The 13,213-nt window shown below is 39.3% G+C and overlaps 1 protein-coding gene across 1 annotated transcript; it reads left to right on the top strand.

Annotated features, from left to right (window-relative positions):
* Positions 1 to 3,714: 3,714 nt before the first annotated feature.
* Positions 3,715 to 11,736, top strand: FGF23 (fibroblast growth factor 23). The gene is made up of 3 exons (XM_005307806.5): positions 3,715 to 4,056; positions 5,991 to 6,094; positions 7,477 to 11,736. The coding sequence occupies exons 1-3, from the start codon at positions 3,834 to 3,836 to the stop codon at positions 7,900 to 7,902; spliced, it is 753 nt and encodes a 250-aa protein (XP_005307863.1). The 5' UTR covers positions 3,715 to 3,833; the 3' UTR covers positions 7,903 to 11,736.
* Positions 11,737 to 13,213: the final 1,477 nt, after the last annotated feature.

The following is a 13,213-nucleotide window of genomic DNA, read 5'->3' as shown; positions in this document are numbered from 1 at the left end:
AATTCTTGCCTATATTTTGTTCTACTGTATTTCTTTTCTCTCTCAACTAACCCAGCAGTTTAAATCCAAGAAAAAATAGAAGTGAAAGTCAGGAGAGGAACAAAGACAGGTTGCAAAAACCAACCAACCTATAAAATTGTTTCTATTGAATCAAAGGAGACCCACAACCTTAAATACCCCTCTTCTTATTGAAGCTTCCAGAGCCTTCTGGATACTCACATGAGAACTGGGAAAAAAAGACAAGATAAGGAAGGAGGGGGGGATTTTAAGTAGTAATTTTGTTATTCCAGTAAATATTTAAATTAACTAGCAATATATTAGGCCAGCCCTCTTATTGGACTAATCACAAAACAATAGAGGAAACATGATCCTGTGCTTAAGACATTAGCCTGGGTCTCAGAGGATTTTGTTTCAATTCCAGTTTTTGTTACAGACTTCCTGGGTGACCTTGGGCAAGTCGTTTAATCTCTTTGTGCTTTAGCTCCCCATCTGCAAAACAGTGGTAATAATACTTTAGTCTCTCTTGTCTATTTAGACTGTAAACTCTTCAAGGCAGGGACTGTTCCTTACTGTTTCTGCACATAGTGCCTAGAACAATGGGGCCTACATCTCAGCTGGGGCCCCTAAATGTTACCTTCATCCAAAGAAATATAACAACAATACTGAAATTCAGAAGCTGTTGGAATTTTTTGTTCCCAAACTCAGTTAATTTTTTTTCTTCCCCAAAAAACCATCAAGATCTATCCCTTTCCCTTTACAAGACTCTATAGCTCAGGGTCTCTATACTGTGGTGATTCATTTCTCTCTTTCTTTCTCACCTCTGCCAAACACACCAAAACTACCTAGAGAGCTCAAATAGTCATAGAAACTGACATACAAAAGTTCAATGTGTTGGACAAGCAAGTAAATTACCAACATACAAAGTAACAAATGGTTCAAGCTGGAAGAAACAAAAAAGGGAATAAACTGTTAAAAAAAACCACTCCAAACTTACATTCCAATTAAAAAAAAAAATTTTTGTTTTAAAAAGCAAAAACCTTAAAAAGCAAAATCCACACTAACAATATGACAGAAGAGACTTTAAACAAATTTGCTTTAGCCTTGGAGTTTAAACAAACACAGCTAAGCAAAATCAGGAACGAGCTGACCCTATGGAAACCTTTCTAAAATGGCAAGGGTTAAGCACGGAGCACAGAGAGAATGGGATCGCTGATGATATTCACTGAGATGGAGCATGGACAGTCTCTCTTAAAAAATGTAGTTTCAATTGAATTAAAGCTAATATACCAAGAGAGACTTGATGTTTAGGTGGATACCAAGAATATATAGTAAATACTGAAAAAAGTTTTATGAAGGTTATACATTTTCATGCTTTGGGATATGAGTCGATCTCTAACTAGTAGGGGTTAGGAGAAAATTTTCCAGGGCATAGGCTATCCCACATTTGCTTATTACAGGGTTTCTTGCACTTTCCTCTGAAGCTTCTGGTGCTATATCCTCCCCCAAATAGCGGTCTGGACTAGATATGCCATGGGTTGGATCGTGTATGATAATTTTTATGTTCCAAATATCCGACTGAAATAAGGGAGTTGAGATTTTTTTCCTCACTGTACAGCTTTAAAAATGGATAAATCCCTTTAATATAGCTTTAATTAAAATGATTAAGTTAAAAATGTAGTTAGAGAGAGAATATAAATCCTTATAGTCATTATACCATACCACTTTCTAGTATAAAGTACTATGAGCTAGATCTTCACGCGGTATAAACTAGTCCAGCTCCACTGATGGCACTGAAGTGTTGCTGGTTTACACCAATTTAGGTTCTTGCCCTTTAGGCCACATTTTGCTCTCATTTACACAGGTGTGTATCCAGTGATGTCACTCTAGATTTACACAGGTGTAACAGAGAAGAATTTGGCAGAGTTGTGCTAATTCAAACAATTATTGAACAGGAAAAAACCAGGTCAGATTCTGTTGTTAGTTACACTGGTATAAATCTAGGATTAATCTCCTTACTTTGACGGCACTACTCCAGATTTCCTTAAGAAAATTAAGAATTTGGTGCATCACGTTTAAAGGTATATTGTCAATTTAATACTGTTTTTCTGAAAATATTGTGCCTACTATTGTTAAAAGTAAAATCTCTGATTTCTATAAGTGAAATAAGTTAATCTATTTTTCATTAATTCTTCAGATTATTTTGTGTATTTGGAAGCAATTTTTGCATAGTCCAGTTTCAGAGATTCACAGTCAGTTTCTCCTACCCTGTTTGTGTGGGATTTTCAAACAGCAAAAGAAGACAGAAAAATGTTTTGTTTCTTTTTAAATAGGAAATTTTGACTAAAACCACAAAAACTGGCAGGACAGCTGAGCAGCATTTGTCACATCTGAAACTATTTTTAATTAGAGCTGGGTGAATAATGGATTTTTTAGGTTTGTTGGTAATTTTGAAAAGTCAAACACAATTGTTATTTTGGGTTGAATGGACCATTTCTACAAAACAAGCATTCTGTTTTTATTTCAGACATTTTTTTTAAATGTTAACAAAAAATTAAAGGAAATTTGGAAATGAAAAGTCATTTCAAACAAATAAATTGAAACATTTTGTTTCAAAATGTCAAAATAATATTTCAATTATTCTGAAATTGTTTGGTTTGGAAACTATGTGGCAAAATAATCACATGAATTTGCCATATGTTCATCACTGTCTGCATTTTTTACTGAAAAACATTTCAGCCAAAAAATTTCTCCCAGCTCTACTTTTATTTCTTTTTTTCATATACTAGGTTTTACCTTGACAGCATCCTTTACATGTCTTTTAAAACATGCTTGCTATATTTACTGTACTACAAAATGCTCACAGGTTAACTATTTCAGATTCACAAAGGTTATTCTGGTTAGTAGACCTAGAATCTGTGAAGTGAGTGCTACCTAGATGCACAGAGTAGGAATGGACTACCAGAGTCTCTCTCCAATAGTTTTATAAAAAGTTTCCAGCTACTTAACCACTTTAAAAGCAAATCATTTAAGTGACTCAAAGTGAAGAACTCAAACAGGAAAAAATAGAAAGGAGAGCTAATGTCACCGGGCTTGATTTGCCCCCCACTTAGTGCAGTTACATCAGTGTGACTTTAATGGAGTTACACCAACATGAAAGGAAAATCAGGCCCATGCATTTGCAAAATAAGCTTTTAATGGATTTGGACACAAATTATGGGTCTGATCCTACAGAAGTGCAGAGTGCTCTTGACTTCCTTTGACTTGAATGGGAGTTAAAGGCACTTAGCCCCTCTAGGGAGGTACTCTGCACTTTCATAGGATCAGGCCTTAATTCAGAAAAACAGGAAAAATAAATCTGGAGGAAAAAATGAAAAAAATTCAATTTAAAATCTAATGGATTTTTCCCAAAACAATTTCTGTACAGTACAATGAGTTGGTTTATTTTTTATTATTTATTTATGGGTAGGGGAGTGGAAAGCTTTCAGATGTCAGAGTTTTGCAGATGACATTATTTGAAGGCATGATTAGTTTTTGAGAGCTGTCTTTAGAAACCTTACATTCCCTCCAGAGATCCTACGTGCATTCCTTTTCCCTGGGTCTTTGAGGTCTCAGGACACTCCTAAAAATGTTGCTTTGACAAAACCAAGGATGTGGACAAGTTTTTCCTGTGTGATGTCATTCAGCTGTCCTTTATAAGCCGCTGCAAAAAAGTAGGGAACCCATCTGAGGATTCATACTCCAAATATACGCAGAGAAGGCAAAGAGAGACACACACAGGAGTGAGAAAGTATCAAGTTTCAGATAGCTGCACTAGCCACTAAGGAAGGAGCACCATGTCACAGCCCAGTCAGTGCAGCCGCTTGGACTTCATGCTGTTTCTGCTATGCAGCTTCAAGGCTATTGCTGCCTTTCCCAACTTCTCTCCACTGCTGAATCCCAGCTGGGGAAACACAGACAGCCTGATGCACTTGTACACATCTACTGAGAAGAACAGCTTCCATCTGCAAATCAACCCCGATGGTTATGTTGATGGCACACCTCACCAATCCATTTACAGTAAGTAGTGTACAAGTCACACAGCCGCCTCCCAAACAGGGGAAAGAGCTCAAGACTTTTTATTGTACAGGGTCTAACTCAGGTTAGACGGGGAAACAGATAACTATCAACAAGAGACTGAAAGTACACTGAGTTAATATTAAGACCATATGCTGGACATGTATTCAGACAATGATAGCAAGGATTAATGTAATGGTTGCATTGCCCCCAAGTGACAAATAGAATTTAGTTTAAATCTTTTTGTTTAAAAATAGTTAAAGCAGTTTAAAAAATGTAAACTACATGATCATTTAATAGTAATAATGTACTACAGATCCTAGTACCTGTAGCGCTCTGCAGTCAAAAACCATCAGCAGCATCTTCTCTCCAAGATATATCATTAATTTACTCTGCAGGAGTCCAAATTTAAGTCAGATGGTGGCATGTTCAGTGAAGCCACTTATGCTTCTAAGGACCATATTTTTCAAGGAAAAGCACATTGAGTAAATGGATGCAAACTGGTTGTGCCCACAAAACCTGCACTGGTGGACACAGAAGGAGAATTGCATCTATGCAACTGCCTGCCTCATTTGCAAGGGCATCTATGGTTCCTTTCTCTCAAAATTTGCTCAAGAGACAAGTATTAGAAGTGGGCATCTAATCTGTGTTTTAGAAGTGGGCATCTAATCTGTGTGTGTGTGTAGAAAGCACACTTTTGCATATAAAATAGGTAGTTGCACATACAACTGCAAATTAAATAATGAGAACTTGAAAATGGCCAGATGGTGATTGGTGAGCAGTTAAATCATTTGAGTTTGCCTTATTGAGTTCAATGGTATTACTCGTATAAATAACTGCTCCGATGGGACTAAAAGGTTCACAATTTGGCCCAAGGAGTTCTACTTTTCTTGCACAATACGGCTACACTTCTTTGGTTGTTGAAAGGTTAGTCCTAACACCATAGCTTGTAGAAACCAAAGCACTTCATTCAGGTGTCTTTAATGCTATTTTAAAAGTGCTCTGCCCATTTCAAAACAAACTCTGATCTTCTAGGAATATTGAAGATTGTTTAACATATTATTAACCCATTGCAATTCTACTAATCAAGAATGAAAATCTTCCTATGGACAGGGAGTATCAGGGGGGATGTGTAAAAAAGAGAAAAATTTGTTTTCCGTTTATATAAAAAGTACTGAGTATTAAATTATGACTGTTTTGATCAAACCAAGAAGCAGAATGATTGTATGTTATTAACTCAGTTAGGACTTGTTGATTAAAGCAGACACAAAAGGGCCTGCATCCCCTTTCTGTTATGCCAGTTTTACATTGATATTATTCCATAAACTTCAGTTAGTTACATGGCCATAATACTTGTGCGACCAAGTGGAGAATAAGCCCCAATAAAATTACACACTTTGTTAATCTTTTGATAACAAAATTCACCTGTAGCAATGAGGTGAGCAGGATGGAAAGTGACAGTAAATATTCAGGGTGCTGCAGTATCGCTAAGATATCATGATCTCCCCTGGGGTGAAGTGCAAGATGTAAAAATTAACTTTGCACCTGTGTTGTGTGCATTCAGCCAATGAATCCCATTGCAACTACACTTTCCTTGATATCATGGCATAAACGCATGCTGCATGCTCCAGAGAGAGAGAGAGAGAGAGAGTGGCTTAAGCAAGGATTTCCCACTAAGGGTAAATGCTGAACAGCTGAAATCCAGATGTACAGTGGAATTTGCTCAGAAAAAGGGTTCAAGAAATATTTACAAAGGTAAAGCCAAAACAAAAAATGTTCTGTGTATTGGGTTTACATTTTTAAAGAATAAGAGGATACTTAGCAAAACTGTAGTTAAACTCCAAACACAAGAAGTGGATGCAAAGAAACTGTCAGATAAATTAATATTAAAAGGATCACCTATGCCCCATTTAAGACATCTTCATTTTTCTAAACAGGTGCCCTAATGATCAAATCTGAGCATGCTGGCTATGTGGTGATAACTGGTGTAAAGAGTGGGCGCTACCTATGTATGGATGTTAAAGGAAATATCTTTGGATCGGTGAGTGCTCCTAACTTTACTAAGACTAAAGTGAAATGCAGAGCAGGTCTCTTATTATTATAGGGCCAGCTCCTCAGCTGGTATAAAGTTGCATATCTCAAGTCAATGGAGCTATGCAGATGTACCGCAGTTAAGGACCTGGCCCTTGGTTTAGGTTAAACTTGCTCCTTTTAGTCAGTTATAGTGAGCTTCATTCTACCACACTGGTGCAAGTGAGATCTCCACAAAAGTCACGGGTGTTACAGTGGAGTAGCAAGGTCAGAATTAAGTCAATAGTGATCGGCCGGAATTTTTGCTGTCTGCAGTCCAGGCTGGGAAGTGGCTCCGACATGAGAGCCTTCATAAAGATAGTAAAATATTTATCTGACATTCCTCTTGTATCTCAGAGTTCCTAAGAGGTTTTCAGCAAAGATCTTTATTCAAATAAAACTAAGTTGTTACCTAGTCTCAATCAGAGACTGGTGAGAGACAAGGGTCGGATCCTGCAATGCACTGAGTTCATCCTAGAAGGAACTAAGCACCTCAGCTCCCACAAGAGTCAATGAGAGCTGTTCAAAACTTTACAGGTGGCCCTCCACATCTTGCAGGATAGGGCCTTAAGAATAGAGCAGGGTGCAATTTTTTATTTTATTTTATTTTGACAAAAAGGTGCAGATTCAATTGACCCAAACGTTTTACGAATTCAGGTCAAATTGTTTTTTGAGGTTTTATTGGAAGGGGGGGATTTTTTTTTAAATCAAAATGTTTGATTTTGACATTTTCTAAATTAAATGTTTAAATTTGAAGCACCCTTTTCATTTTGAATTTTACTGGTTTTATTTTATTTTTTTTAACAAAAGGTTAAAAACACAAAAACGATTTTTAAAAACTTTTCAGTTCACCGAAAAACGTGAAAAAAAGTGTTTTGGGTTGACCCCATATCATATTTTCTCTGACTTTTTAATTCAGCCATCAAACTGAAAAATCAGTTACAGACACGCCCCGACTTACGCAAGGGTTCCGTTCCGGAACTCCTTGTGTAACTTGAATTTTGTGTAAGTTGAAAACGTATACCCGACCATTATGCAAAAAAAAAAAAAAAAACCTCTCCCCCCTCCCATTTCTAGCTTACGGAACTTTTTCCGTAAGTGTGGATTTGCGTAAGTAAGATTTGCGTAACCTGGGGGATGTCTGTATTTGCACAGCTCTCCCTAAGGCCCTTGTCAAAACTGAAAGGTCCAATCCTGTACTCCTTTCTCTCACAAAATGGCTGGTTCAAGCCAGTGGGACTATTCCCATGACTAATGGCTGCAGGATCTGGCCCATCGCCTTTGCATTTTGTATTGACACTTATTAACAATTAAATCCTTCTATTAATGATTGTTCTGTTTTTGTTTCCTAAGCATTACTTCAGTCAAGAGGACTGCATATTTAAACAAAGAACACTAGAAAATGGATACGATGTGTACCAATCTCCCAAGTACAACTTTCTGGTCAGCCTGGGCAGGGCTAAACAAGCTTTCTTCCCTGGTATGAATCCACCACCATACTCCCAGTTTTTGCCCAGGAGAAATGAAATCCCTCTGATCCGATTTAACACACCTGAACCCCACAGGCACACTAGAAATGCAGACATTGATCCCCTCCAGATTTTGATCCCACAGGGAGAAGCCTTTGACACAGGACCTCAGAGGTTGCAGACTCACTTTGCTCACCTGCCTAGAGAACCCATGAGAATCAATCCAAATGATGTGGTCAACCCAGATGACCCACTCGCCATGATGGATGTCAGAAGGAATGGAAGTCCGCGCTTTTACAATACAAGATAGCCAGGGCCACGCCTCTGCAGCGAGGAGACACGGGTGAATATGTTAGAGAGAGAGAACTGGCTAGAACCCTAAAATCTTTTATATTCAACATCTAACTTTCACAAGGCCTGTTAGAAACCTGAAAAGCATTGGAACTCAAGCTTCGTTCTTCTAGATGACGTTACAGGAACATGGAATTGTATGTTATTTTACAGGTGGAGCTTTATTTTACTTGAAATAAGCTGCATTTGCAAGGTATTAACACCAAACATTTTAGGGTCTTGACTCTCCTCTAGCTTACATTAGAGTTATTTCACTGAGGGCTGAGTCATTGATGTTATGCTACTGAAGTGGCTGAGAGGAGAATCGGGTCCCAGAATGTTTAGAACTCTAATGTAGGCAGGGAAGTTTGCTTCTGACCTGCTCTTCAAACTTTAGGTCAGGAGGCTGCACAAGCACAGCCGTCTAAATTAGTGATTGTGTATTATACAGAAAACTTTATTATGTACAAGATTAGAGCCTGAGTCTCCTCTCATACCAGTGAGAATCCAGAGTAACTCTGTTAAAGGAATTACATTGGTGTAAAAGTACAGTAAATGATAGGAGAATTTGGTCCTAATAACTGACTTACTAGTAGGGATACAATTAGAACTGGCTCAAACTAAACCCAAACTGAAATTACTTTGAGGTTTTGCTCATAGCTCCCTCTATACTATACAACCAGGTGCCAGAACAGAAATGCACAAATACAGAGAGAAGAGTTATATTCTTAGAATTTTCATCCTAGAAAGAAATCGGAAATACCAGAAATAACAAATTGTGATAATACTGCGTTGAACAGCTTAGCACACCAAAGACGTCTGTTAGAAAGAATCATAGCTGCCCACCTATGTATCATAGGCCCCATAATGCTAATAGTTAATGGAGATTCTCCTCTAGCTGGAATTGTCAGGGTGGGTGTTTTAGGAATAGGAGGACCTGAGTTCTATCCCCACTGTCTCCATGATGTTCTGAGTGATCATGGGGTGTCTAGAGTGACAGCAGTGAGGTCCCTACATTGCCCCATGTTTCTTTATACATTCCTCTTAATAGCTCCAAGTACTAAGAAAAAAAGCCAGCCTAATTCTAGACCAGAGAGGTCAGTATACATTATGGATATGTTTGCTCATTGGACTTGAACATCCATCCACCTTGAGTTTTACTCATCTTTAGTTAAGATGTGGATGCACCAAAATCTGTAGCTAGTAAATTCAAGATGAACACACCTCAAAAGGATCAGGGGTTTGATTAGGTTTAGATAAAGTCTGTATGGTCTGTCTGAATTTTATCGTAATCGTCTTGGGCCTTCCGGGCTGGAAAACTCCCCAAACCAGGCTCTTTCATGATGAGATTGTCTGGTACTCCCTGAGTCTGGTTAAAGCAGAAAAGCTCTAAAATTAATGTGGAAGTTCAGCTGTGCGCCCTGAAAGACTCAAGAGCAGAGGAATGAATATATGGAAGAAAAAAACTGAAACGGGTATTCAAGCCTCCAAAATGGCTGGGCTCTGGGTATGGATGATGATTCAAGGCAGTTCTTATTTTATCAGAATTCTAACATGGGGAAGCCTGCCTAGACATGTGGTCGGAAAGGACTCAAGTCCAGCAGGCAGCGTTCTCTTTCCTGACTCAAATGGCTACCTATGCAGATGAGGGAATGACGGACTGATCCTGCTTCTAAGTGTCTTCCGTCGGGCAGAATCAAGTCGCTAGCACCGAACGTGCAGACAGATGTGGAACAAACCATAGCACTACCTGCTAAAATACAGGAGTGTTTCAGGAAGTTTCTCAGGCCAGATTAATCCATGATATAAATAAACTGACTCTTATAGCAGGGCTGAATCTGACCCTGCATCTTTAAACTTAAAGGAATCCATGAGATAAGAGCATTGACTCTAAGCCTCGCTTTGCTTTCCTATTGCTACTCCAGCCACAATGAACAATTAAGAAATGAGGCATAAGGAATCCAGATTGGAGTCATCACAAGATCAGCAGTCTTGCTAGTGCTCATCATCAGAAGCTTGTTTTCTGGCTTTGGAAGGGCCTTTGCATGAGAGGAACTGCAGTGCAGAGCTTTTCATTATAGATTAAAGGTCAGATCTTTGGTATAGCTCCACTGACTTCAACAGAGCTAAACCAATTTGCACCAGTGAGGATCTGGCCCAGTGTCTACATATAGCTATTTTCCCATCTCATCATTCTTACTGGACCTGATTCTGATCTCACTTATATAGATTTTAAGTCCATGTGACTGCATTGGAATTATTCCTGATTTACACCAGAGAGAGATCAGAATCAGGCCCAAAGTGCTCTGCAGAAGAGTCTAATGTAATGGATGTTTAATGTGTTTTTATTTGTGCATTTTCTCTTCCAGATGCAGATTTATCTGCATACTATATTTATTAAATGCATTTAATAGCCCTCTGACATCCTAATAACTGTATAATAGTCTAGACTATAGGGACATCTATAAGATATAGCACACCTGATTCTGATCTCACAACTGTGAGAATCAGAAGTTAACTCCACTGAAGCAATGGAGTTACACCAGTCAAGTGGTATCAGAATAAGGACCACCGCTTTCAGTGGAATTGCTCTGGATTTACAAATGAGCGCAGGATCTGTCCTGCTGCTGTCTTTTAAATTAGCTTTCTCTTTCTTACATGCCTTTACCATCAAAGTTTGAGCTGGAACAGACATTGGGCCTGTTTCTGTTCTCTCAATAGTTTTACCTCTGTGTAGTCCACTGATTTCAGTGGAACTACTCCTGATTTAGACCAGTGACATGAGAGCAGAATCAGGCCCAAGACTAGGAAAATTCTTTAAATCCACAACAAATACAATTTAGCTGTAAATGGTAAACTCAAGTCTAAAAGGATGTTGGAGAGGTTCTTACCATCTAAGTTTTAGCAGGACTCTCTCCCATGCTGTCTGTACAATGGTCAGGTATGACTATATATATATATTATCTTTTTAATAATTCCACTTGATTCCTGTACCTTTCTGATTGAACTTTGCTCCCAGAGAACTCTGGACTGCAATAGTAGTTATGAGACAAAGACTACGTGCACATTGGTGCTTTTCCAGAACCTTTAAGTGGAATTAACACTTGCAGTTTCCAAAAGGAAAAATCATTCTCCCTTAGTGATTTAAGTTGGATTTAAAGCGGAGCATTAAGAATAAATGTATATTCTCATAGGGCCCAGTTCTCCTCTCATACCAATGTAATTCCGTTTGCTTTAGTGGAGTTACGCCTGATTACACCAGCATACATGAGGAGAGAATGAGGTCCATAATCTAAATTAAAGGCAGATACTGCAGCCCATAGTCACATGAGTGATCCTGCTGAATTTAGTGGGGCAGATGTTTAGCTGTGAAAATTGTCTTAGCTCCATTGACTACAAGGGAGTCTCCAGGACTTGAGTTAATGAGTGCAAGGACTCATGTAAGTAAGGGCTGCAGGACTTCACTGTTGTGTAATTACTGCACTACAATCATACACACAAGAAATGGTGGGGTGTTTTTTGGGATGGAGGAAAAAAGGGTTGTTTTAATAAATTATTCTCCACCAATAGTCAGGAAACGTAGAATGGCTTTTACATCAAAGCATATGTTTAACCATACAGAGCTGAAATGGGATTTGAGAGTTCGTTGTTCGAAGGAGGTGCTGGCCATCACCAGCTTTTAAGAAGAAACTACTTGTTTATATTGCAGTATTTATTTATTTATTTGAACGGTTACACACGTGGCAGAATATTTATAATGTATTCAAAAACGGTTTCCTTTTATAAAAATTCCAATAAATCTTTTTTCTCAAATGACAGCTATTGCCTTTTCTTCAAACTTCTGCTTTCATAAGAATCAGAGGTATGTTTCCCAAGGCATAAACAAATCTATACGTAGCAGCTGCCATACATGCAATAGCCACGGATCCAAACACCTCAGGCAGAGGTGCTAGAACCAGGGGTGCTGCTGCACCCCCTGGCTTGAAGAGGTTTCCATCACATACAGGGTTTACAGTTTGGTTCAATGGCTCTCAGCGCCCCCACTACACAAATTGCTCCAGCCCCCCCGATCTCAGGTCTCACTCTTGCCATCTCATTGCTACCACTGGCCTACATGAAATGAGTTGGGAGTTCCCAGCCCAGTTCCCATGGGATATGTATCCACATCATAAACCCCATTGTAAGTCTTGACAGAATGGCCAAGCATTGATAATAGATCATGGAGCTTCAACCACCCACACACCCTCCTCTGAGATGATCCCAGGACCAGATTGTCCATAAGGCATCTGAGGCCATTCTTAGGGCTCAGAGTGCTTTAAAGCACCCCACCCCAAAAGCTGTGACTGTCTCAGTCTCCTTGGCCCTGCCCCCAAGCAACCCAGCCAAGAGCTAGCAGGGAGCTCCAAAAAAGCAGGCAGTCTTTGGACCTAAAGTACACCTTCCCTGCAGTGCCGGTGCTGCTCCTTCCCACCCCCTCCCCATCCCCAGCTTACACTCTGCACCCAAGTGATAGGTACAGAGCATGGACAGGAGAGAAAACTGTTAGTGCTGTATGTAACTGCTCCTGCCACTCATCCCCTGATTAAAAAAGAGAAAGAGAGAGTCTCTCATGAGCTGAGGAACTAAAGCCTGGAAGAGGTGGCTGGAGTGAGAGCCCAAGAGAAGGACAGAGAAATGGACAGGGGTGGTTTTATTTTTTTTTTTCCTTTCCCTGGTCAGCAAGTTCTCTCTGTTGTTTTGATGTGACGTGAAACATATAGATCTTAATCTGAGGCCGGGAGTACACTGAGCAAGGAGAGAGACTTGAAAACCCTGTACTTTTATGGATTGGCGAGGTGTTATCAAAGGAGTTATTTCTATGGGCAGATCATCAAGGAGCTACTTTAGCATGATGTTGTCGAAGGGGACTGTATGTCTGATTATGCCATAGAATGATCAGTGACAGCTGGAACCATGTTGCTGGCTCAGGTGCTCTCCTTGCAACAGGCATCCCCTATAAAGTAGTGCACATGTAAGACTGATGCCTTTATCCCTGAGAAGGGGGTGTGACCCCTGACCCTAGACCAGAGGTATTCTGGGAAATGTAGAGCCACGTGGCTATTTTGTCCTAGATGTGTCTGTTTGTAAATGGCTAGTTACAGAATGGGATTTTATTATGTATAGTATTCAAATGGCAAGATGGGGTAGAGCCAGGCCTACTTTGTTCTTTATTAAATGAAGAGGATATTTAACTCTATTAGGTGTGGAGATGGTGTGCAAATTGGAGCAACAAATGGCAGTATCAGGCCCAT

This window comes from Chrysemys picta, chromosome 1 (genome assembly GCF_011386835.1).
Source record: "Chrysemys picta bellii isolate R12L10 chromosome 1, ASM1138683v2, whole genome shotgun sequence".
NCBI lineage: Eukaryota > Metazoa > Chordata > Testudines > Emydidae > Chrysemys > Chrysemys picta.
This window is presented reverse-complemented; position numbering and strand designations above follow the sequence as displayed.